Source organism: Heloderma suspectum, chromosome 5 (genome assembly GCF_057233095.1).
Source record: "Heloderma suspectum isolate Gila_16-S chromosome 5, 16-S_ref, whole genome shotgun sequence".
Classification (NCBI taxonomy): Eukaryota; Metazoa; Chordata; class Lepidosauria; order Squamata; family Helodermatidae; genus Heloderma; species Heloderma suspectum.
In genome coordinates, this window is record NC_139462.1 from 130,247,829 (window position 1) to 130,274,717 (window position 26,889).

The 26,889-nt window shown below is 46.1% G+C and overlaps 1 protein-coding gene across 1 annotated transcript in view; it reads right to left on the minus strand.

The window, feature by feature from the left end:
• Positions 1-905: 905 nt before the first annotated feature.
• MTHFD2L (methylenetetrahydrofolate dehydrogenase (NADP+ dependent) 2 like) overlaps positions 906-26,889 on the minus strand; it is a 63,429-nt gene continuing 37,445 nt past the window's right edge. The window contains exons 7-8 of the mRNA XM_084859792.1: positions 14,421-14,546; positions 906-2,927 (exon numbers count right to left, since the gene is read on the minus strand). Of these exons, the coding sequence (XP_084715918.1) occupies positions 2,815-2,927; positions 14,421-14,546 (239 nt within the window). The 3' untranslated portion in view covers positions 906-2,814. The remainder of the gene's footprint in view (positions 2,928-14,420; positions 14,547-26,889) is intronic.

Sequence of the window (26,889 nt, forward strand, 5' to 3'; positions counted from 1 at the left end):
TTTCTAACCTTTCCAAATCAGTCTGAGAGAATATTTAAATTAGAATTGTTTAATCCTCTTCAAGGCTGGCTTGTTAAATTATCATCATCATCACCACCACCACCACCACCACCACCTGGAGCTCTTGGGGCAGTTTACAAAGATTAAAAAGATTAAAAATATGCAAAATTTAAAAATATAAACCACACAACAGACTGTATACACAGACACAACATATATCTAAAAACAACTTTGAGCAATCAGCCAAACCATAAAACGAATCCAGGATCTATTAAAACTCATCACATGCTGCCAAATGCCTGGTAAAAGGGGAAAGTCTTGACCGGGCACTGAAAAGATAGCAATGTTGGCACTAGGAAGGTCTCATTGGAGAGATCGTTCCAAAATTGGGGGGCCACCACTGAGAAGGCCCTCTCCCTTGCTGCTGTCTTCTCAGCCTCCCTCGGAGTGGGCAGCCAGAGGAGGACCTTAGATGTTGAGCTTAGTGTATGGGTAGGTTCATGTCAGGAGAGTCAGGTACTGCAGTGCAGTCCCAAGCCATGTAAGGCTTTATAGGTTAAAACCAGCTCCTTGAATTGGGCTTGGAAACATACAGGCAGCCAGTAGAAGCGGGCCAGAGTCAGTCTTATATTAATTTCTCATACAGCTTCTTAAACTGATTAGCTATGTCTTCATGTATGTTGCCTCAAGTTGAGGTTTATGTGAATTCATAAAGAGTGGAACAAATGACTGAGAATGAGTTTGGAAAAGTCATCACTAGAGAGTTTTATGAAACAATGTTCCAAGACTATCTAAATGCATGGCAATGGTACATAAACTTCAACTGAGATCTTCCACTCTTAAATCTCTAATGGCTGATATATGCATTCGCTGAAAATGAAACAATACACAAAAACATGAGCATATCTACCAATATTTTATTGTTGATTTTTTTTATTTGAAGAAGTTTTCTGATTTGTTTTCACTCAAGCAATTGTTTGAAAGTACAGCAATAGCTACTCAAGTTTCCATACTGAAATCCCTCCAGTTGGAATGTGTACCTAGTTATCTAGGAATAAATATCTAGGTAAGTACCTAGTTGGACTCCTATCAACTTTCACAATGGGTCAAACAAAAACGTTAATCAGGTTTACTTTCAGCAATCACGGGTATTCTGTTTTATAACAATACATTTCATTGGCATGTAAATACAGACCATCAACTTTTAAAATCCTTTTGAACCGTAACTAGGGATGTCAGAGAATTCCATGATGGATCTCAGCGAGGCCGAATGCCAGTGCATTCGGCCCCCCGAAATCCATCGCGGAACGGCCTGCCACCCCTCCGCCCCCCGCGGATCCCCCCAGGGACAAGACTTACCTGGGACAGATGTTTCGGACGGCGGCAGCTCCAGTGGCGGCTTCGGCGGTGGCTGGTCTTCCGACCGGCTGCCGTCACCGCCATTTGGAGTCTGTGTCCCCCCCCCCATAGACGTGAAAGACTTACGTAGCCTATCACGCCTGGGTAAAAAAACCAAAAAACACGTATGCAAGTGACGGCGGCTACGGCCGCCACCATTTGCGTTCCTTATTTTTCGCCGTCTTAGTCTACGTAAATATTTACGTAGACTAAGACAAAGACAAGAAAGGAGAACGCAAATAGCGCCCAGTACGCTATTTGCATTCCCCTTTCTTCTCTTCGTCTTAGTCTACGTAAATATTTGCGTAGACTAAGACGGTGAAAAATAAGGAACGCAAATGGTGGCGGCCGTAGCCGCCACCATTTGCGTACGCATTTTTTTTTGGTTTTTTTTTTACCAGAGCCCTCCGCGGCCAGAAATCCGGCTGCGGACGGCCCTGGCCTGGGCCTGGCCGGCTGCTCCGCGGAGCTGCTGCGGAGCACAGGCGGCCGTCGAGGATTCTGGGGGGGAGGACCAGATCACCTCCCTCCCTGTCAAGGATTCCAGGGGGAGGGACAGAACGCCTCCCCCCCCCCATGAACAGAATCCGTGGAAAGGTAAGTGACTTTCGTACATCCCTAACCGTAACACAAGTCACAGTTTCCCCCAAATATAAATTCAGTTGCTTTTACAGAAGTCTTCCTGTTCCTTTTCTATGGGAATTATGCTTCCGCGATGAGCATGAAATGGGCCAGCTCACACCCATTAAATTAAATAGGAATGTGGCCAATGGCTTGTTCTGGGATGCGAGGGCCAAGCCAGAGGTAGATGCAGATTGTTATGAAATGCAACCATTTCCTTCCGGAATACTTTCCCCACCTTTTAGGTTAGTATACATTTTAGTCAGGATGACAGCAGCAGTAGCAAATATTGAGTGTGCTTAAAAAATCGTGTAGAATTTACATCATTTTTAGTATTTTCAAACATGTTCAGCCATCAAAATCCAGCCTTCCAGAGACAAAATTATTCTGGAGTTTTTTCTAGTGAGCATACCTTGGGCTCCAGGTGCATAATTGAAAGCTTCCTCTTTGTGCATAATTTTAGTAAACTACTGTCCCTTTATGAGATAAAGTGGCATTATGCAGTTGAAACTCAGGCCCAGATCTCACTTCCTTTTGCAACACAACTCCCATTGACAAGGGATGTTTTCCAGAAACACATCTCAAATTTGTATTATGCATAGAAATTACATCAATCCATACATGAAGTCAGTAGATGGACATTCTGCAGCATAAGTAATATATTTTTGTAACAGTTTGCAAACAAACTTATTGTCAATATTCTGTCATGAATAAATAAAATGTAGAAATAAATACATTTGTAATAAAAATAAATGTTTATGTATCCATAAATAGAATGACTTGAATTTGTAAATTTTAGTAAATAAGTTTCTTAGCAGCAGTGAATGTATTTTTCAAGAGCATGGCAACGGTCATGGGTCCTACTCCTCCTGGCACAGGGGTGATAAAGCCAGCTTTCTTCTTTACCTCTGACATTAAAAAAAAGTGAGAGAAAGTGTGTGTAAAATCTAGGTTTAAATATGCTGGTAATCAATCAAACCCAACCCACAAACACAGAATGAGCAACAATACATAGGGATGCTTCTCAGATTATTTGTAGAAAACACTGACCCAATAAAAATAATGAAACTCGGTGAGTTTCTAATCCCAGGATCTTAGAGCTTGTTCATAATTTTTTGGGTGAACATTTTTATATATAAGGTAAATACTATCAGAACAATGTTACATGATGTTATACAATCAATTCAGCATTAGAGTGGTCCAACAGACAATATGTTAGATTTAAAACCAGCTCATACATGGCACAGGCACATAGGCTATCCATGCTGCAGGATGTCATGTCTGGATTTACACCCCCCCCCCCCAATGTGTATCTGTTATGAAACCCAGGGGTTATGCATGCAGGGCTCTGTCCATGCCACTGGACACAGCTCCTATTTTCTTTACAAGTTATAAGCAGTGGGATGGGAGATGGGGAGAGAAAGCTATGCATAAACTCAGGGCTTGCTCCTACATGTGTCTACATGTCCAATTTAAGCACCAAAGCCATGTATGAACAAACTGCTGCAAATTCATTACAAAGCCTTGGCCAAATCACAGTCTCTTAGCCTCACCATCACTTGAGAATGAACGAGCACTCAGTTGTTCACTCTGGTCCTAAAAGTAAAGCCAAGGTTATTCTATAAAAAATGTAGAAACTGGGAGATGATTATAAATCTTGCGAACACAACTTATGAACAAGGGCAAGTGAAAAGAACTGGGTGCGGTGGTGAGTAAGCACAGGGCAGTAAAACGCTAAAGTTGTGGCCTTCATTAAGCAGAAAATGCATTGTGAACACCAAGACCCCTGGGAAAGGTAGCTTCCCAGGGTTCCTGGGTCCTTAAACAGCCATTCTCGTTGCTGCCACAGGTACATTTTGGGCAAGAGAGAATGGGGCAGGGGAGGGGGCTCACAAGAGGGCTGGAAAGCCTCAAGCTTTATTGTGTTCTCCAGCAAGAGTGGGGTGTGTTCCAGTTACATTATCAGCAACACAACACCTGGAACTCTGAACAGTTATGAGCTGATAATAGTCTAATTTGGGCCTAATTTCAATACATCTGAGGTGAGCCCATTCCAAAGAGAAACCCAAGGAAGCGCATGCACGCATGTTCACATGTAATACTAGGCCAATGCAGGTTTATTTCCCTATGGGGGCTTACGGAATAAGCCCGTACAGGCCACCACTGTGAATATGCATTGGCAGTGGCGCACACGTAGTTTGCCATGTCACGCAAACCCAGCACTGTGAGTTGTTGGAGGGGATAGCTTGCTTTAGGGTTATCTGAGATTGCCTAGCCCCTCAAACAACCGACAACACGGCACACCACGGCAGCACGAAACGACAGCCCTCGCAGCCAAATTAAGCTCTGGTGGTCTGTTATATCATGCGAACCGTGTCATCCTCTTCACCTGCCTTAACCAGGTGGTGTGGCATTCTATTTTCTGACTACAGCTTAACCTGGTTGGTCACCTTGAATTTCAGAACACGTGCCCCAAAGGTGTCTGAAAAACACTCATGTTCTATTTAAGAGCCTTTGCCCAGAGGGAAAAATGTATCATTGTTTTGCAATTTCTTCAGAACTTGCAAATGTTTGTTCAAGAAATGAAATGCATCCTTGACAAACAGGATCCTCTGCTTTGGAAAGTTTTCATTCTTGGGGCCCCTTTAGAGTGGAGAACGGCTGGCCCACATAGGATTAATCACAGCAGAAAACTGGTCAAAATTAGCCAAATAAGGGCATAATTTTGTTCTTTGAATGACGTATTTTGCAGACCTAAGACACATTTAACAAAACAGTGTATTACATCTACTAGAAATATCTTCTAATTATATATTTGATTCTGATAACTACAAGTCTTGATATTAATGTTGTTCAGTCATTCAGTCGTGTCCAACTCTTCATGACCCCATGGACCATAGCACGCCAGGCCTTCCTGTCCTGCGCTCTCTCCCGGAGCGTGCTCAAGTTCATATTCATTGCATCGGTGATGCTATGTAGCCATCTCATCCTCTGCCGTCCCCTTCTCCTTTTGCCTTCAGTCTTTCCCAGCATCAGGGTCTTTTCCAGAGAGTTTTCTCTTCGCATTAGGTGGCCAAAATATTGGAGCTTCAGCTTCAGTATCTGTCCTTCCAATGAGCACTCAGGGTTGATTTCCTTTAGGATTGACTGATTTGACCTCCTTGCAGTCCAGGGGACTCGTAAGAGTCTTCTCCAGCACCACAGTTCGAAAGCATCAATTCTTCGGCGCTCAGCCTTCCTTATAGTCCAGCTCTCACAGCCATACGTTACTACTGGGAAAACCATAGGTTTGATTAGATGGACCTTTGTCGGCAAGGTGATGTCTCTGCTTCTTACTATGCTGTCTGGGTTTGCCATGGCTTTCCTCCCAAGGAGCAAGCGTCTTTTAATTTCATGGCTACAGTCACCGTCTGCAGTGATCTTGGAGCCCAAGAAAGTAAAATCTGTCACAGCTTCCATTTCTTCCCTTTCTATATGCCAGGAAGTGATGGGGCCAGATGCCATGATCTTAGTTTTTTTAATGTTGAGTTTCAAACCAGCTTTTGCACTCTCCTCTTTCACCCTCAACAAGAGGCTCTTTAGATCCTCTTCGCTTTCTGCCATTAGGGTGGTATCGTCTGCATATCGGAGGTTGTTGATAATTCTCCCGGCAATCTTAATTCCGACCTGTGATTCATCCAACCCAGCGTTTCTCATGATGTACTCTGCATATAAGTTAAATAAGCAGGGTGACAATATGCAGCCTTGTCGTACTCCTTTCCCAATTTTGAACCACTCGGTTGTTCCATATCTGGTTCTTCCTGTTGCTTCTTGACCCTCGTACAGGTTTCTCAGGAGACAGGTAAGGTGGTCTGGTACTCCCATCACTTTAAGAATTTGCCACAGTGTGTTGTGATCCACACAATCAAAGGCTTTAGCGTAGTCAATGAAGCAGAAATAGACGTTTTTCTGGAATTCTCTTGCTTTCTCCATGATCCAGCAAATGTTGGCGATTTGATCTCTAGTTCCTCTGCCTCTTCGAAACCCAGCTTGTAGTTCCGGTAGTTCTCGGTTCGCATACTGCTGAAGTAGTATGGTAGTTTGAACACTCTTTGGTAGTTTGAACCGGTAGTTTGAACACTCTTTGGCGTTGCTCTTCTTTGGAATTGGAATGTAAACTGACCTTTTCCAGTCTTGTGGCCACTGTTGAGTGTTCCAAATTTGTTGGCATATTGAGTGCAGCACTTTAACAGATGATCTTTTAGGATCTTAAATAGCTCGGCTGGAATACTGTCATCACCGCTAGCTTTGTTGTTACTAATGTTTCCTAAGCCCCACTTGACTTCACTCTCAAGGATGGCCGGCTCAAGTTCAGTGACCGCACTATCATGGCTATCAGGGATATTAAGATCTTTCCTGTAGAGTTCTTCTGTGTATTCTTTCCACCTCTTCTTAATCTCATCTGCTTCTGTTAGGTCCCTGCCTTCTTTGTCCTTTATCATGCCCGTCTTTGCACAAAACTTTCCCTTGAGATCTCCGATTTTCTTGAAGAGATCTCTAGTCTTTCCCATTCTGTTGTTTTCCTCCATTTCTTTGCACTGTTCATTTAAGAAGGCCTTCTTGTCTCTCCTTGCTATTCTCTGGAACTCTGCATTCAGTTGGATATATCTTCCCCTTTCTCCCTTGCTTTTCGCTGCCCTTCTTTCCTCAGCTACTTGTAAAGCCTCCTCAGACAGCCACTTGGCTTTCTTGCATTTCTTTTTCTTTGGGATGGATTCAGTTGCTGCCTCCTGAACAATGTTACTGACCTCCGTCCATAGTTCCTCAGGCACTCTGTCTATCAGGTCTAATGCCTTAAATCTATTCCTCACCTCCACTGTATATTCATAAGGGATATGATTTAAGTCATACCTGAATGGTTTAGTGGTTTTCCCTACGTTCTTCAATTTCAGCCGAAATTTTGCAACAAGAAGCTCATGATCTGAGCCACAGTCGGGTCCAGGTCTTGTTTTTACTGACTGTATAGAGCTTCTCCATCTTTGGCTGCAAAGGACATAATCAATCTGATTTCGATATTGACCATCTGGTGATGTCCATGTGTAGAGTCGTCTCTTGTGCTGTTGGAAAAGAGTGTTTGCTATGATCAGCGTGTTCTCTTGGCAAAACTCTATTAGCTTTTGTCCTGCTTCATTTTGTATACCAAGGCCATGCCTGCCTGTTATCCCGGTGATTTCTTGACTTCCTGCTTTAGCATTCCAATCCCCTATGATGAAGAGGACATCTTTTTTTGGTGTTAGTTCTAGAAGGTGTTGTAGGTCTTCATAGAACCGATCAACCTCAGCTTCTTCGGCATCAGTGGTTGGGGCATAGACTTGAATTACTGTGATGTTGAATGGTTTGCCTTGGATTTGTACTGAGATCATTCTATCGTTTTTGAGATTGTACCCCGGTACTGCTTTTCCCACCCTTTTGTTGACTATGAGTGCTCCTCCATTTCTTCTAAGGGATTCTTGCCCACAGTAGGAGATATGATGGTCACCTGAATTAAATTTGCCCATGCCTGTCCATTTTAGTTGGCTGATTCCCAAGATGTCGATGTTCAGTCTCGCCATCTCATGTTTGACCACCTCCAGCTTACCTTGATTCATTGATCTGACATTCCAGGTTCCTAAACAATATTGTTCTTTACAGCATCGGATTTTCTTTTCACCACCAGACACATCCACAGCTGAGTTTCCTTTCGGCTTTGGCCCAGCCGCTTCACTCTTTCTGGCGCTACTTGGAAGTACCCTCTGCTCTTCCCCAGTAGTATATTGGACACCTTCCGACCTGAGGGTCTCATCTTCCAGCGTCATATCTTTTAGCCTTGTGATACGTTCCATGGGGTTTTCTTGGCAAGAATCCTGGAGTGGGTTGCCATTTCCTTCTCCAGTGGACCACATTTTGTCTGAACTCTCTGCCATGACCTGTCCATCTTGGGTGGCCCTGCACGGCATAGCTTATGGCTTCACTGAGTTACGCAGGCCCCTTCGCCACAACAAGGCAGTGATCCATGAAGGGGCTTGATATTAATAGCTGGTCTTATTTCACAACCGATAAAAACACAGATTACTCTGTTTTGGCTAATGATATATACAGGAACCAGAAACAACATTGCCTATGACACCATGCAATATAATGTCTATATAACACTTAACATCAAGTGACACACTGCTCTAGTGCCTTCCTACTTTCAGAGTTTTCCCCTGTTTCAGTAGAACAACAATCCATAGCAAAGGAGATCCATGCAATACACGTTTTCATGTTCTGAAAGCCAAAACATGGTTTCAGTATCCAAATACGAGTTATTAAGAGCAAACATACAAATGGAGGAACACAAATAGCTTACTTAACTAGTATCCTGAACCAGAGCCCAACGCAAGCTCTGATACACACATACATAAGCACGGTAAGGGACCTATGTGTATACATCAGAGCCCTCACATGTGCAAGAGATTGTTGGACAGGCAGGTGTAGGACATTTTAGAAATTCGGGGTGCAAGGCAGCAAAGAACAAAAACTTTAATTTCAGTTGCAATTAATTTTAAGCACTGATTTAACTTCCTACCCTTTGAAATAAAAATAAAGCTTTTTATTCCTCCCCTTTGAAATAAAAAAAACATTTTTATTTAAATATTTTTAGTAAGGGATGGAGTAAAACATAATAATGATGTAAACATGGAAGTCTCCAGTCTGTTTACAACATTCTCTTTTTACCATCTGTGCAAAGTAATAAAGTGTTAAATTATCTACTCTGTAAAGTAACAAAGTGTAAAATGAAAACAGCGTTTTACTCATTGTCATCTCTTAATCATCATGAATGGATGGACAGCATCTTCTTGCCATCGTCAAATGAGCAGCCTTATCAGTTTCAACGTTGCCATGTACATAAGCAAAGCTGTTTGTAACAGCACAAGGACATAATGACCTGGTTTGCATGACATGAGAATCCATGATAAAACAAGCCACAATGGCTTGTTACCGTGGGTTGTCATGTTGTGCGAAGCCTGCACTATGGCTTAAGTGAGCGTTGTTAACTATCAACAACCCACACTAAGAACCCATGGCTTGTTGTTCAGCTGTTGGCTGTGGCTTGTTTAAGCCATGGACTGTCGTGTCATGCGAACCCGGGACCATGAGTTTTGCGTGGCTTGTTCCAAAAGGCTACAGAGCTGTTTCGCAAGAACAGCAAAAAAGCCAATCACTCCGCTTGCCTTGATAGCTGTTTTCCAGCCATTGAAATTTGCTTGGCAACAGCGGCAAGAGGGTTTGCCCCACCTCCCTGCTGCAGTTTGGGGTTTCCCAAGAAAGCACTTCCCACAATAGCAGTGGGATTTTTTTTTGCATATGGCCAAGCTGGTCAATCAGACACAGGCAGTTGCTATGGCTGAGCACCTGAACGTGGATTTGTGTTCAACAAGCCTCCCACACACAGAAGCTGTGTGGACCTTGATGCTTAAGCTAGACAACTGGGATGATGCCGTGGAAGTTTCTGAACGTCACGGAAAACACCATCACTGACTAAATTGGCCCAATAATCCAGAGGGAAATACAATAATGTGCCCAGCTAAGCCAGTAAAAAAATGGTTAGTGCTGACCCTCTACAAATTGGCAGTCAACTTGGGCTATCTCCTGTTCAGTACCATCTTTGGAGCTGGGAAATCAACAACCTGTAAAATGTTCAGATAGACAGTGCAAGTCCTGAATGAGCTATATCTGACAGACGTCATAAGGGTGGGGGACGAGAAAAGGGCTTCTTGAGTTTGGACTTCCCCATGCAGAGGTGGTGGTTGTGGATAAGATTCCTCGCTCTGGAGGGGAGGGGGGCAGAGTTCTATAACTGAAAGTGCTTCTACAGCATGCTTCTGCAGGCAGTTATAGATGCCAAGGACAGGTTCATGGACGTGTCTGGGGTTTTTGTGGAAGACATTGTGACACAGCTCTCTTTTGGAATTCACCTCTGGCAGATAAGCTAGCCACAGACACATTTCTAATGGGCCCCCATAACAGTTAACGCCATCCCTGTGTGCCCTCTCATCCTGGGCGACCAAGCTATCATGCTCCAACCCTGGCTCATAGCACTGTACTGCAGCCTGAGAATGCCCAAGAAAAAGACTTCAACTACTTACCACAGCAGGCGAGACTACCGGTGGAGAGAGCGTTTTGTAAGGAATTTCTTAGGCCTTACAGGTTGCATTTGGGTACAGTATGGGGTATGGAGAGTTTAGAGTTTAAGGGATAAGAGATGGTGCTTATAAGTGGGGTTAACATTAATATGTAACAGGACAAGTAGGGGAGCAAATTCTATTGTATTAGAAGCTTGCTAGATGCCATATATAAATTGATAAGAGATGCCTTGATAACCTTCCAATATCTCTTCCTTATAAGGGAACTAGGTAATAGGTAAGGGGTCATAGAAAAGAACATGTTGTGGCTTGGGATTTCCCTGTCTGGAAATAAAGGGAAGGCAAAAGGAGCTGTTGACCATATAAAAGGAGATATAAGGCTCAGAAATAAATAAACACGTTATGTCAAGGAGGGATGTGATTTTGGGGACAAAAGGTTGGACTTTCTGGATGACCTATAATGTGATGTGGACCAATAGATGTAGTCATGATAACTGAGGAAGGCAATGGCAAACCACCCCGCTATAGTCTGCCATGGAAACGCCAGCATAAGCAGGTGTCCCTCTAGGGGTCAGTAATGACCCAGTGCTTGCACAGGAGGAACCTTAAAAAAAAAATAAGAAGAAGGAGGTCACCAAGTTTGGAAGAGTATTTAAGTCCATGCAAAATGGGGCAGAGGGTCTTTCTCCTGGTTACAGGGCCTCCATGGAGGGTCCTGTGTTGTAAAGAAAGTTCCATATCTTTGCCAGAAAAAGGAGGGTCCCCTTGCTGGTAAAGTACAGGTGTGAATGGTAAGCATACAGCTGCACGATGTGTGAGTACGGCTTTGCTTGGCTGAAGGTTTGAATGTGTGTTAAACTTTATTTATCTTTCTTTAATAAATGCATTTGGTTTATGTCTTTGTTTTAGTCCGTATTTGTAGAATTTAAGTAAATCTGAGTGAATGTGAACATTATCTCAGTCCCCGAAGAAACCTCATCTACAACATCAGGGCCAAGCTGAGGCTGTTTAAGCATGCCTGGGTATCCAATACCAAGGACCCTGACATTTTAGCCTCCAGTTTTTCCACTACAGTTTGGGCGTCTAAAGACACAGTGGCACTCTCTGTACATGGTTCTGGATGTTGAGGAAGACCTAGTAGTGGATGTTATTGTTGCATGCTGAGTTGTTCATATCTGCGAATTGAGGGGTGATATGCTCCTGGAGGAGGACCCTCACCTTCCCAGACCTGGGACTGAGAACCACACCATCCCCACTGATCCCCAGTGCCAGCAGCATGGATTGGCAGTACTAGATATAATAATGTATTTCTATAAGTTAAGTTTAAATTGGATAAAATAATGGTTTGAAGCACCTCAGAAGGTCAGGTGGGAGCATTTAGTAAACTTCAGTAACATTCCACCGGATGCATTGTTGTGGTTACAGTCAGGGCCAGAAATATCGGAACAAAGATAACTGTTTTGGCAGTTGGCCTCTGTACACCACCACATTGAAGTTGAAAGGAAACACACCCAGATGGGAGTGAAGTCAGGGGTTTCAGCTGTAATTCAAGGGGGCTGACGAAAGTGGGGCACTGACCATTCAGGAAGTACAGCCAGTGGCATACCCCTCCCCCATCGTTGGTGGCCCATAAGTAATGAAACAAATGGCTGACAAGCAGCTGCATGGCCAGGTGTGGCCTGTTTCCTGGGTACCCCATGACCAATCAAGCAGATAAAAGGCCTGGAGGTGGTTCTGAGTGTGACATTTGCATTTGGTAGCTGTTCACTGGAACCCCCAACATGAGGTCCAAAGAGGTGTCCATGCGAGTGAAGGAGGCCATCATTAGGCTGAGGAAACAAAATAAACCCATCAGAGAGATAGTAAAAACAGTGGGAGTGGCCAACACAACAGTTTGGAACATCCTGAAAAAGAAGGAATTAACAAGCTCAGCAACAGCAAAAGGCCTGGAAGACCACGGAACACAACTAAAGTGGATGACTGCAGAATTCTGCTCATGGTGAAAAGGAACCCTTTCACAACATCTAGCCAGGTCAAGAACGCTCTTGAGGAGGTAGTCATGTCATTGTCAATATCTGCAGTCAAGAGATGGCTTTATGAATGTAAATACAGAGGCTTCACAACAAGGTGCAAACCACTGGTAATGCTCAAGAACCGAAAGGCCACATTAGCCTTTGCCAGCAAACACCTCAAAAAGCCTGCCCAGTTCTGGAATAAGATTCTTTGGACTGATGAAACCAAGATTAACTTGTACCAGAATGATGGGAAGAGAAAAGTATGGAGAAGGAAAGGAACAGCTCATGATCCAAAGCATACCATATCATCTGTCAAACATGGTGGAGGCAGTGTTATGGCATGGGCATGTATGGCTGCCCATGGAACCAGGTCACTGGTGTTGATTGATGACCTGACTGCTGGTAAAAGCAGCAGGATGAATTCTGAAGTGTATAGGGCTATACTTTCTGCTCAGATTCAGCCGAATGCTGCCAATTCATGATAGGACACTGCTTCATATTGCAGATGGATAATGACCCAAAACATACAGCAAAAACTACCCAAGAGTTTCTCAAGGCAAAGAAGTGGGATGTTCTTCAATGGCCAAGTTAGTCACCTGATCTCCACCCAATACAGCATGGTTTTCACTTACTGAAGGCAAGACTGAAGGCAGAAAGACCCACAAACAAGCAGCAGCTGAAGGCAGCTGCAGTAAAGGCCTGGCAAAGCATCTTGAGGGAGGGAACTCAGCATTTGGTCATGTCTATTGGTTTCAGACTTCAGGCAGTCATTGACTGCAAAGGATTTTCATCCAGGTATTAAAGGCAATCCTTAAGTTTGAAATGATGTTGGTTTGTTCCATTACTTATGAGCCACCAACGATGGGTGTGTGTGTATGCCACTGGCTGTCCTTCCTGAATGGTTAGTGCCCCACTTTTGTCCAACCCCTTGAATTACAGCTGAAAGTCCTGACTTTGCTCCCATCTGGGTGTTTCCTTTCAACTTCAATGTGGTGGTGTGCAGAGGCCAACTGCCAGAACAGTTATCCTTGTTCCAATATTTCTGGCCCTGACTGTACATCTTAAAAACCGCTCAAAGTAATGAGAGGAAGATGACTGAGTTAGTCTTTAAGGTGCCACAAAACTTTTCATTGTTTTTGCTGCAAGAGACTAACATTACTCCCCTCTGGAAAATGAAAAGTTATGATTTATTGGCAAGTGCTCTTAAAGCCCAAAGGTCTGCTAACCACATACTCCTGGGATTCATGTGCCTAAGGGCTTCTTCACATGGAGCTTTTATCCTGCTATTGAGATTGCTCACTCACGGAAGTTTGTGGGCCATTCAGATGACATCATTAACCTTCAGGGCATCTTCTGCACTAAATTACCTTTATTCCGTTTTTAAATAGATTGGAGATAATGCGATATCAAATTACCCTGCTTGTGTTCCGCTTGAGTTCCCTCCATGAAAAAGGAAATGCCACAAGAAGAGAAGTGAGATCAATGAAACATATGAAAGACTCAGATAATGGGGAGAAGGAGGGGAAAAATGAGGTGCATGTCAAGGGAGTCCATTGTGATCCTGCATTTAAAACGGAAGCAGAAAGCCCTGTTTTAAATGCAGGATTTTAGGCTGGTGTAGAGATGCTCTAAGTCTGTTTTGCCTCCACTGAAGCCATAAGATTAAAATGGGTGTAAATGCATATGCACTGATCTCCACTCAAGAGCCACTGATTTGCAAGGTCATCATGCAGAATAAACATCCCAAAAAGTAGAACACCATTGTATTTTAAGGAACTAGCACATGATGCAATTATAAAACGCTGGCTGAAATACTGCCAGAGCAGGTGAAAGGGTGAGAGAGAGGGAGGCTGCTGCCTGCAGCTCCTTTTACAAGTTGTTACCTCTGCGTTACAATTCCAGATTATAAGGGATGCCTCACATAAATCAAAACATCCAAAATGGAAATTATTTCCATGAATACCATGAGTTGTTTGCCATGTGTGTGTTTGTCATATGGGATGAACTACACACAGGATTCTCTATAGTTAACACAACAGTCCTCAGATTCCTTAGAGCATAATTCTTCCTCCCCACAGTTTTAGGGGAGGAAGTATCAGCTTTTAATATGGTTTCTTTTTTATGTGGTGTCTTAATGTTTCTCTTTTACGTCAAGGGATAAATAATCAACAAACTCCCTCTGCCTCAAAAGCAATTGGAATAGATTGATTTAGCAGCTCTATGAGCAAGGCATTTTGCTTACCTTCAAAGTCCACATCCCCCACTAACTTGATCTTTCTTGTGAGAGGATCATGGATGTGGTTGATACCAACATCAATCACTGTTGCCCCTCTTTTGATCATATCAGAAGTAATCAGCTTTGGGATACCTGAAACCAAAAATGCAATTAGGATTCACAGATCTAGAAATAAAAAGTGCTCTACCAACTGTTCTCAACCTTAGCAGTGAAAAGCTAGGAATACTTAATTTTTAAGCATTATATATAAATAAAAATACATTTATCATTGATCCTGTGATTTTTGTTGCACTGTGCGTGGGTGGAACAAGATCATATCCAGAAACTATAGGAAGTGACCTCTGGCACACATTTAGAAGACCCTTTAAAAACCACTTCTGCCAAGTAAGCTATAGCAATCGGAGAACATGACTGCTCAGAGTAGGCAGGATACAGAAAAAATTAACAGTATCTTCTGCTGTTAATACCTTCCTGGAAGTCCCATCATGCACACTTGGTGCTACCTCGCTCTTTCTTCAAATCCCTCCTCAAAATTCACCTTTTCTCTGCAGCCTATGACTTTGCCCCCTGTGTCCTCACCCCTAACTAAAATGGAGCTGTCCACAGTTCTGGGGGAAGTGGCATCTTGAACATCCCTCTCTCCTGTGGGCACCATAAATCAACCAGGAGGCATGGGGGAATGTAAGGCACAATGCCTTCCTTTGAGTAGTTGATAACTCTTCTGAAGAGTATCAGTCCAATACTCTGACAAGGGGGAGCATCCTACCTTTGACTTCAGGGCAGGGACTGAAGCCTGGACTGGTTCCCCAAGGGGTACTGGAAAAAATGGACTTACCCCTAGTAAGTCTCTCTGGGTTCTCTGGGTGGCCTCAAGCCAAGAGTCCCTCCACTGAGCCTCTCCTGCTTCCCTAGCACAGCCCCTTCAGACTGCTGCAGGTCCATCGCAGGGTCCTTTCTCCTCTGTTGTTTCCTCCTTCCATCTCCTGGGGCCAATCTTCATGGAAACAGAATGAGGTGCGCTTCAGTTATATCTGGATTCTCAGATGCTTCTGGTCCATCCCAGGCACATGAAGCAAGAAAAGCCGAGTATACCGTACCGAAAAACCTGGCTTTCACGGGTCACATGAAAGCACTTCTCATTCCGTTTCCATGAAACCCCCCTACTTCCAGGTTGGGTGGGTGGAGTAGAACTGAATGTCATCAACCCTGCTCAGCAGGTGAGAGGGACTTGTTCCCCGCTGCTGTCCATGCTCCCCTGGCTCAGGGAAATCTACAGGAAGTGATGATTTAAGCCCCTGTAGTTTACCCCATCATGTGAGGGATTAAAAGATGCCGTGCTATCGTCACTCCAATACCAAAACACAGGCTGCAGACTGTGGAGTGGAGCTGCTGCTTCACTGTTTTGGCTCCCTGATCCCTCCATCCCCTCTGCCTCTCACCCGCTCACTCTCTGGCTTGCAGAGGACTTGCCGCTCTCCTGGAGGAGGTGGCGGCAGCGGCAGCATCCTCCTCCCCCACCCAATTTCATGAATGGGAAACATGGGCTGCAGACCGTGAATGAGTGCAGCAACTACTTCGGAAAGGTTGGCTGCTTGCTGTGAACGGGTGAAGAGGCTACGCTGGGAAGTAGGAAAGGCAGCCTCCAAAAGCACCCTAGTGTGAATGGGAAAAAGGGGGGAAGGGCAGCCCCACCATTTCACTGCCAGGTCACAGCCACGTCCCAGAGGCATGCCCGGGATGTAATGCGCGGCACACAGCAGCACAGCCGCTTGGGAGACGCTTTGAATAAAACAAAACAGGGTCAACGGAGTTTCCGAAAATGCAGCTTTTCCAGAGGGAAGCTACAGGATGGCTGCAGATCGGTGACCACACAAAGCGACCTCAAACTGCTCTCCCGCCACACTAAATTGCTCGTGTAGATTGGCACCTGCTCTCCGCCTTGCCAGCTCACCCCACAGCCAGCCTGTCAGAGCCACCTGCCACCTTTCAAGTCAACCCAGGACTGTCCACTTGTCTGATAACACCTCCAGACACGGACAGCTGTAGCCAACCTGGAGTGGATGTTTTCACAGCCAGAACTGGGGCAGTGGCGGCTGCAGCTTCTGGTGCCAGTCCACAAGAGCATGTGCATGCACACTTGCTTACATTCAGCCCTGGTTATTTCCTGTCTCCTTTCCTCACCTCCCTTCCCCACCGTTAAAGCGTGGGTTGGATAGGGATGGCGGAGAATTTCTCCCCGAAATTTCGGGGGGCCGAGCGCCAACGTGTTCGGCCCCCCGAACAAGTTTTGGGGAGAAATTCTCCACACACCCCCGCTCCCCGCACCCCCCGGGACGGGACTTACCTTTGGCGAATGTCCCTCCCGACGGTGGGTCCGGCCGGCGGTTCGGTGGGTCTTTGTCCGGGGCGGGAGCGGCAGCCGGTCTTTCGACCGGCTACCGCCGCCACCATTCCAATAAAAGAAAAAAAAACCACGCCCCCGTGATAGGCTACGTGACGATTAACGTAGCCTATCACGGCTAGATCTGCAAAGTCAGCCGTGATAGGCTACGTTAATCGTCACGTAGCCTATCACGGGTGACTTAAAAAAAAAAAAACGCGTACGGATAATGGCGGCCCCCATAGGGAGCCGCCATTCCCGTTCCTTATTTGGTCGCTGTAGTCTACGTAAAGATTACGTAGACTACGGCGAAAATAAGGGCAACACTATTTGCGTTGCCCTTATTTTCGCCGTAGTCTACGTAAAGATTTACGTAGACTACAGTGACCAAATAAGGAACGCGAATGGCAGCTCCCTATGGGGGCCGCCATTTGCGTACGTGCTTTTTTTTTTTTAAGTCACCCGTGATAGGCTACGTGACGATTAACGTAGCCTATCACGGCTGACTTTGCAGATCTAGCCGTGATAGGCTACGTTAATCGTCACGTAGCCTATCACGGGGGCGTGTGTGTTTTTTTTTTAACTTTTTAGTTTGCGGCCGGGCGAGGCGCCTCCCCCCCCAGCCTGAACTTCGCGGGGGGAGCAGCGAAGCGCCTCCCCCCCACCGCGAAAAGCTTCGAGGACAGGTAAGGGACTTTGGTGCACCCCTAGGGTTGGAAGCTTGTCAGGGAAGGGAGCTACCTTTGTTTTTCTTGTTACTCTGTAAAGTCCTGTGTACACTGATGGCATAAGAGCAAAAGCCAGGATTCTTATACCATCAAACTGCTCCCATGAACCCAAGGGGGCTTAGGCTTGTTATTCTCAGACAGTGGCCTCCCTTGCCATTGAAACTGAGAGGCGTTCCAGAAGGAGATTGTGATGCGGTGAGGGAATCAGCTATTCAAACAAAAATCGTCATGAACCCCACTTGGCTGACATAACCCCCGTCTCAGCCAAGCACCCTCTGGATCCTGGGCAGTAATAATAAACGTGCTCTCATGTGGCTAAACGCTTGCTTTCTCAGAGCTGCTTCAATGTGGGCCCTGCTAAATTGGGGACTGTCTCGCTTTGATTCAGTCTTCTTTCTACACTAGGTTCTCTGTAATTTAAGCATTTTTGTTGCTACCCTGCCATTCTAGTTGGATCATTCAGGATGTACCGCCTATAACATGACTGTACACTGTCCTATTTCTGCTTTATTGTTATTATTATTACATGGCTTCCTGGGAGCTGCACCATATTCCAGCTGGGCCCACCCATGTAGTCAGTCATGCACTAGACCTTGTGTTTGTTTTTGGAGAAGCGGGGAATGATCTGGAAGTTGGGGGTATATCCACCCCCCCCTTGTCATGGTCAGATCACTATCTGGTGACGATGGACTCCTCGGTTCCACAACCCCTCCGCAGGGGTGGAGGACCCATTAAAATGGTCCGCCCCAGGCGTCTTATGGATCCAAATGGATTCCTGAATGCGCTTGGGGATTCTCTGGAGCATGCCAATGGCCACTCGGTTGAGACCCTGGTGGGTGGCTGGAATGCCGCAATCAGTGGGGCATTAGATCGGGTGGCTCCGAAATGCCCTCTCCCCTGAACAGGGCTCGGACTGCACCATGGTTCAATCCGCGGTTACAAGCCCTGAAACAGGAGGTGAGACGGCTAGAGCTCCGGTGGCGGAGGTCTCGCTCCAAAGGCGATCAGACATGGGCTAGAGCTGTATCTTCAGTCTGTCACGTGGCGGTGAGGGCAGCAAAAAAGGAATACTATGCTGCCTCTACTGCGTCTGCAGAGTGCTGTCCCAGGAGGCTGTTCCAACTGGTCCGGAGCCTGGTCGGTCCAGTTGCTCCAGAACCGCTGGAGTATTCTAAGGCTTCCTGTGAGGCCTTGGCAAGGCACTTTGCAGATAAAATTGATCGGATTAGGAGTGTTATTCCATGCACTGTGGATACAGTTACTGAGCAGGAGGCGGTCTGTGGCACACCGGTTTTGTGGGATTGGTTCCAGCTTCTTCCTCCTGATGAAGTGGACAAGGTGCTTTCATCTGTAAGGCCGACCACCTGCTTACTTGATCCTTGCCCATCTTGGCTCATTATGAGCTGCAGAGAGAGGCTGGGTGAGGGGATCAAGGCGGTGGTGAACGCCTCCCTTGAGGAGGGAGTGATGCCATCAATTCTCAAGTAGGCAGTGATAAGACCGCTCTTAAAGAAGCCCTGCTTGGATCCCCAAGTTCTGAACAACTTTCGCCCAGTCTCGAATCTGCCTTTTTTGAGCAAGGTGATTGAGCGGGTGGTGGCGATGCAGTTGAAGGCACACTTGGAAGAAGCCAATAATCTAGATCCATTTCAGTCGGGCTTAAGGCCTGGGCATGGGACAGAAACAGCCTTGGTCGCCTTGGTGGATGATATGAGGAGGGCTCTGGATAGGGGTGAATGCTCCTTCCTTGTTCTCCTTAACCTCTTAGCGGCTTTTGATACCGTTGACCATGGTATCCTCCTGGACAGCATGGAGGGGTTGGGCATTGGAGACACCGTATTACGGTGGTTCCGACCCTTCCTCTCCAGCAGGTACCAGAGGGTAGCACTGGGAGAGGAGGTTTCGGACCCGTGGCCGCTCACTTGTGGGGTGCCACAGGGTTCCATCCTCTCCCTGATGCTATTTAACATCTATGTGAGGCCGCTGGGGGCTATCATCAGGAGGTTTGGGGTGCAGTGTCATCAGTATGTGGATGACACGCAGCTCTACCTCTTGCTCAAATCTTCACCAAGGTTGGCCGTAGAATCCCTGTCCAAGTGTCTGGAGACAGTGAGTGGCTGGATGGGGAGGAATAAGCTGAAGCTGAACCCTGACAAGCCTGAGGTACTTTTGGTGGGAGACAAGAGGAGGCTGGGGGATGCTGACCTGGTGTTGAATGGGGTATGGCTACCCTTGAAAGACCAGGCCTGCAGCTTGGGGGTCATCTTAGACTCCCAGCTGTCCATGGAGGCTCAGCAGTCAGCTGTGAGCCGGACAGCGCTGTACCAACTCCATCTGATACGGCGGCTGCACCCCTTCTTTCCTGACCATCTGCTCCCATCAGTAGTACATGCTCCTCTCGTTTAGATTACTGTAATGCGCTTTACGTGGGGTTACCCTTGAAGACGGTTCGGAAGCTGCCGCTGGTACAGAACGCAGTGGCTCACCTGATTAAAGGCAGCCGCCGGCAAGATCACATCACTCCAATGCTGAAGGAGCTGCACTCGTTACCAGTTGTTTTCCGGGCCAAATTCAAGGTGTTGGTTTTGACCTTTAAAACCCTATATGGTTCTGGCCCAGCCTATCTCAAAGAGCGCCTCCAGCAACACCAGATAGGCTGCTCAACAAGATCAGCCTCGGATGGCCTTCTCTCTGCCCCATCAGCCAGGACAGCTAGGCTGGTGAGGACGAGGGAGAGGGCCTTCTCTGTGGTGGCCCTCACTCTGTGGAACTCCCTCCCTAGGGAACTCAGCCATGCCCCCTCTTTAATGAGCTTCTGCCACGCACTAAAAAACGTGGTTGTTCAGGCAGGTATTTGGGGTTAGTTACGGTAATTTCAGAAATGTGATGTTTTTAATGTTGAATTTTATTGTTTTGAACTGTTTTTAATGTTGTATATCGCCCAGAGTGGCTGGGTGACCAGCCAGGTGGACAATTAAATAAATAAATAAATAAATAAATAAATAATATCCCACCTTTTTTCTCACTCTTGCAAGTAACCTAGGGTGGCTTACATAGTCCTTCTCCTCTCCATTTTATCCTCACAACAACCCTGTGAGGTAGGTTAGGCTGAGAGTCAGTGACTTGCCCAAAGTCACCCAGTGAGCTTCATGGCAGAGTGGGCACTAGATCTCCCAAGTTCCAGTCAACTCTAACCAGTACACCACACTGAGGGCATTTCTACATGAAGCTTTTATTGCACACTCGTGATTGGCCACTCACGGAAGTTTGCAGGTCCTTTACATGACCTCACCAACCTCCAGGATGTCTCCAGTGCTTTCCCCCTTTATCCTGCTTTCAAAACATTGGAGATAAGCTGTAACAGACCTTAATGGCACCATATTGGCAGTGTGAAAAGCCGCCATTGGACAATAATTCAGCCACTAGATGGTGCTGTTTCATTGAGCACTGCCGAGAAGGGAAGTTTTCAATTCCCCATCAGGTGTTCGCCACCTAAGGGAGCCCATCATAAACTCAGAAAGACTCTGGAAGAAGAAAGCCCCGGTAAGGGAGCAGGATTTTTGCTTAATATAGAGAAGCCCGAGTCTTTTATTGTTGTTTTATTATCTTTTCTTAATTGCTCATTTTAATTGTATCCTGCTTTGGGAATCAATAGCCTAAATAAATATTTGTGGTGTCAAATTTACATAGTTGCAAAAAATAGCAACCTTGCTGTAGTATAGCACCCGCTCCAGTACCGCAGCAATTGCTTCTATAAACCTTCCCAGTTTAGCAATCTAGAATTTCATTCTTTCTGCTGTCAACATAGAGTCATAAGAAACCAGAAAAATGCTGCACATTCAAACCAGTGCACCCAGTATCTACACATGAAATGCCAGTCTATCAATCTCACATAGCAGATAAGCCCACTGTTACTAACCAGACATAGAGGTTAGGCATGATAGATCTGCTGATTAAGTGAAGTTGGTTGAAACTGAAACTGGACAAGGCAGAAGTTATGCTGGTTAAGATGTGTGGGGTGGGATCTCTATGTAGCCACAGTGGCACGCTGTGCATCCATCATAGTTTAGAAGGGCACCCAGATCCCTTACTTAAACTAAACAATCACAGAGAAACACCCTTAAATAGTGTGTTTTATCAGCTATTTTTGGGTTAGGAGGAGACTGCATTCCATCCTGGTAGGCTAAGAACTCTTTTCACGGTAACCTGTTGAGGGGAAGACACTTTCATATGCTCGGAAACTCCAACTAGAACAGCCAGGACTGTGTTTGCCATGATTTTGCACACACAAAAATATCTTTAAAAACACATGATTTGGTATTGCACACAGAATTCAGCTACCTGAGAAGTTTCTAGCCCTCATGAAAAATATATGCTTGATCTGTGTGAAGAATGTCTGGTGAAATCTCTGAATCCATGGAGCATCTGTGGGCAGCCTGTGGGCCATATGGGCTTGATGGCCTTTTCTGTGGCCTGGCACAGGTGTCCGCAACTCCCCCGCCCTCAAATTTCTTCCAGCTGCTAACGTATTGCCTTAGCGCCACCGCCATTGCTGCCGATATTGCTTCCACCACTACTGCCATCGCGGATAATGCTGCCACCACTTCCTCCCCACCTCCGAACTCCTCCCCGCACCTGCTGCTGATCAGCAAGCAGCCCAAATTGCCGGTCGTGCCACAGCGTCTTCCAGCTGCTCTTGCTCTCAGAGAGCTTTATAATCGATCCACTCAGCTGGCATTGCTGCTGCTAGTATGAGTCATGGGTAGGGATGTATGAAAGTCACTTACCTGGTCCTGCAGCTTGCTTCGCGGTGGGGGGGAAGCGCTTTGGTTCTCCCCCTGAAATTCAGGCCAGGGGGGGAGGCGCCCCGCCTCGCCCAGCTGAAATTCAGGCTGGGGAGAAGCGCCCTGTCTCCCCGGCCGCGAAATAAAAAAGTGATTTTTTTTTTAAAAAAACACACACCCGTGATAGGCTACATAACGATTTACGTAGCCTATCACGGCTAGATTTCCAAAGTCAGCCGTGATAGGCTACGTAAATCGTTACGTAGCCTATCACGGGTGACTTTGGGGGAAAAAACAAAAGTGTACGCAAATGGCGGCGCCCATGGGCACTGCCATTTGCATTCCTTATTTGGGCCCGGGTAGTCTACGTAAAGATTTACGTAGACTACGGCGAAAATAAGGGCAACACTATCACGGCTGACTTTGGAAATCTAGCCGTGATAGGCTACATAAATCGTTACGTAGCCTATCACGGGGGTGTGTGTGTGTGTTTTTTAAATTCACTTTGTAATGGCGGCAGCGGCAGCCGGTTGGAAGACCGGCCACCGCCACTGCCCCCACCGAACTGCCGCCGAACCGCTGCCGGGACCCGCCGCTGAGAGGGACATTCGAGGGAGGTAAGTCCCATCCTGGGGGGGGGGCGAGGGGGGGCGGAGAATTTCACCACCAATTTCGGGGGGCCGAATGCGTTGGCATTCGGCCTCCCCGAGATTCGTGGAGAAATTCTCCGCCATCCCTAGTCATGGGCAATTTTTCAAATCCTGAAAAGTAAGTGGAGTTGCTGTCAGCTGAGAAGGTGGAGAGGGAATTGTCTGAAGGAATACCAAAGGGAAAATCTGTGTTACTCTGTGTTGTTTGAGATGTGATGGGGGAAGCTGCTTTTTAGTCCCTGCCTAATGGGGGGGGGGTTGTTGTTTGAAGGAAAAACAAAAGGGTAGGAACAAGGGAAAAATAAGGAAAGAAATAAAATGAGAGTAGCAGCATTATCTGTTCTGCCAGATATAATGACGCTCAGCACAGGTATCACATTAAGGTGAGGTGAACATTATATATTTCTTGCGTGACAGAAAAGCAATGGGCAATGGCACTTCTGACTGTTTTCTTCTTTTTACAGGATCAACCCCCTTTTGGCATGCAGACCCTGACAGGCCACCCAATACTGAATGAGGCCCTTGACCCTGCCATGGAAGGTGCTGAATAAGCTTTCCAGTGTTCAGAAGGCTGGGCCTTCCCTGATCTCTCCTCCATGAGAATTGGAATAACCATGAAAGAGAGAGAAATGCAAACTGAAATAGACCATGCAAATAAGATAAATCATACACATTTCTGTTTAATTGGCGTACTTTAAAAAGGGCTCAGAATTCTGCTTTTTTTGCTGCAGAAAATGGAGCATAGCTTATTCTCACCAATGTGAAGGTAGGCCTGACTAGGCCTTGTAAGTAGTTTGGTTCAGACAAGGTGCCTTCTGACCATGAGAAGGAAATTGTAACTTGCTCATTATAAGCAGGAAATTCCTATCCACTAAAGTAAGCTCATCCCTAAAGATAAGAAGGCAGCTGTGCTGATAAAACTGTTGCTGAGCTAAAGTAGCTCTTGAGCATGTGTAGTGTATTTTCTTTGTTCTCCAACTTTCAGTCTCTATAAATGCATACTGTTGCTGTTTTTTGGGTGAGACATGGGGTCGACTGCCTCTCCCAAAGCTGTGATGTGCTCTAATAAATTTCTGACTGTTCAACCTAACCTGCCTTGGATATTTCCTTAACACCAACAAGAACCTTATTAAGTAATCAAGATAACCCTCTATATTGTTTCACTCACTATATGATGCCAATCAGTTACAAGGGCAGAGGTGTTGTGTGGTCTAAATCTATGAATATCACTGGACATTCATCACTGAGGGCAGTGCCTCGTCACCCGCCCCACCTCCCCTCCTTCGCCCCAACAGGATCTCCTAGTACAAAAATAAGTAACCTTTGTACAAGAGACTAATCTATTTGTAAAATGACCCCCTGCAAGTTCTACAAGGCACTTCACATCTTATTGGCTCTTTTTGACTAGAAGAGACAACTGAGCAGGGTTCTTTCACCATCAGAAGCAATATAAACCATAATAAAATAGTACATGGGAACTTGGTTCCCATCATCAAATGCAGAGAATTGAAACACACACTGGGTGCTCATGAATGGACCGCAGGTTTGTTCGTATTCCACCGTGCTGACCAGAACAAAACATTATTTATTTAGTGCCATCTGTAAGTCCCAAGGGGCTTACAAATCTCTCTTTCAACGTAGAGGAGACAACAGAAGCTGCTGGGAAGAGAAATGGAGGCAGGGCAAAAAGAGGACAAGCATGTGTCATTTCAGTGGCACGTATTTAGGCTTAGTTAGAGTATGGGGACTAGTGAGTTGTCTCGGTCTTCATAAAATAGATGGGATTTGGAGGGAGGGAGGGAGGGAGGGAGGGAGGGAGGGAGGTGGCAATCCATAGCTATTTTGGGGTACAGTTCCAGGCATAAGGGCAGCAAGGGAGAAAGGGCATAGTTCAGAGTGGCTGAGCTGGATGAATGAAGGTCACAGGCAAGGATCTGCTGGGATAGAAGAGAAAAAAAAGGGGTGGGGGGCAGGCCATGAAAGACTTGGACGGTAAGGACAAAGAGCTTTAAGAACAGGGTTTTAAGGGGTGTCACATGGCCAGAGCAAGGAGAAGTGAATGATTTTGGCAGCATAGTACTCGTGAGAGAACCGAGGTGAAACAACAGAAGACCGGAGAGAAAATTGCATTAGTCAAAGGAAGCAATGACTAGAGCATGAGGCAGAATTATTGCCTAGCTGACAGAGAGGAAGGGACATATTTTTGCAATGTTGTAAAGGGCGAAGAAGCATGACTTGGTGCCAGACTGAATATGGGATGGAGGTGGGGGAGGCTAAGGAGAGTGAGCCACGGATAAAGCCAAGGCTCCATGACTGTTCAGCAGGGTGGGTGCATGATGGGAGGAGGGTGCTTGGGAGGAAAGATGAGACGTCTGGTTTTGCACATACTGAATTTTTTATAACAGAGCATTCAAGTGTAATTGCCAGAGCAGCACTTGAATGTGCAAAATTGGATGGAATGAGAAGGTTCTGAGGCAGAAAGGTAGAGCTGGGTGTCATTAGTTTGGTACTGGGTGGCACTGCTGTTTAAAGCCATGGGATCTGATGAAGTTATCAAAGGGCAGTGTGTAGGGAGAGAAGAGCAGAGGGCTAAGAAAAGAGCCCCAGGAAACTGCATAGGAGAGAAGGAAAGCAGGGAAGAGCTGCCCCAATCAACACACTGAAAGAGTGATTAGACAGGTAGGAGGAGAACCAGCTGAAGACTGGGTCACAGAGATGTAGGGCAAAAAAACATGGTCAAGCCACAGAGAGTGATCAAATGTATTGAAAGTGGGATAGAAGTTAGGAAGGATGAAGACTGAGTAAAGGCCTTCTGATGCTGGCATTGAAGAGACTGCCACTGATTTTGGTGAGGGCAGTTTTAGTGCAGTGCAAAGGGTAGAAGCCAGTTTGGAAGGGGCCAAATGCAGAGCTCGGGGTGAGAAAGACAAGACAGGGGGATATGCATCACACTCAAGGAGTTGGGAAGGAAAGGGTAGGAGGGCAACTGGCTGATAGCTGGACTTCTGTTCAGAATAGCGGAAAGAGGTGGCATGTTTGAATGCAGTAGGAAAGAGGCCAGAGGAGAAAGGTTGATGCCATACAGAGAGGACACCCAGAAGCTGGGAGGAACCCCTGGAAGGTTTAGACAAGGAGGACAACAAGGCAGTCAACTTCAAATTAGAATTGGGATGGGGTGAGGAAAAGTAAAGGCAGGTGTAGGAGGAGGGAGAGCTGGAAGAGGGGGGAAAGGAGGGGAAAGAAGATGAAGGGGGAAAGGGGGCTAAAAGAGGGGGTAAAGGAGGAGGGATCAGAGTGGATAGTTCCAATTTTAGTATTGAAGGAGGAAGCAAAGTCTTCAGCAGAGAGGGGAGAGATGGTGGAGTTCACCTTACCAGGACATTAAAAGGTAGAGAAGAAGTGCAGAGGTAGGCCCTATCTACACGGCCAATTTAGTGTGGAGTAAGAGCACCTCAGGGTTGTTCATCACAGATGACATTGTCGCCAATTCGCAGCAACCCAGCACCTTCCCTCTGGAAACTGTGCATTTTCGCAATTTTGTTTTAGTCTGTTGTTTTCCTTAAATGCAGCTCCTGTGCAATTCCACTGCGGTGTCCTGCCCCCCAGCATTAAATCCTGGGCATGCCTAGGGGTGTTTCTGTGACCCGGCAGTAACAGTCAAGCAGTGAGGCTGCACCTCCCCCCATTCCCTCTTTCCCCCCATTCTTAATAGGGCACTTCTGGACACAGACTTCCTTTCCCTACTACTTCACAGTAGCGCTGCTTTAACCATTCGCAATACTGCAGTAGCACTGTTTTACCCATTCACAATATCGCAGTCGCCTGCTTTACCCATTCACAATCTGTAGCCTGTTTAACCATTCACAATATCACAGTAGCTTGCTTTACTCATTCACAATATCACAGAGTGCTTTATTCATTCACAATATCGTA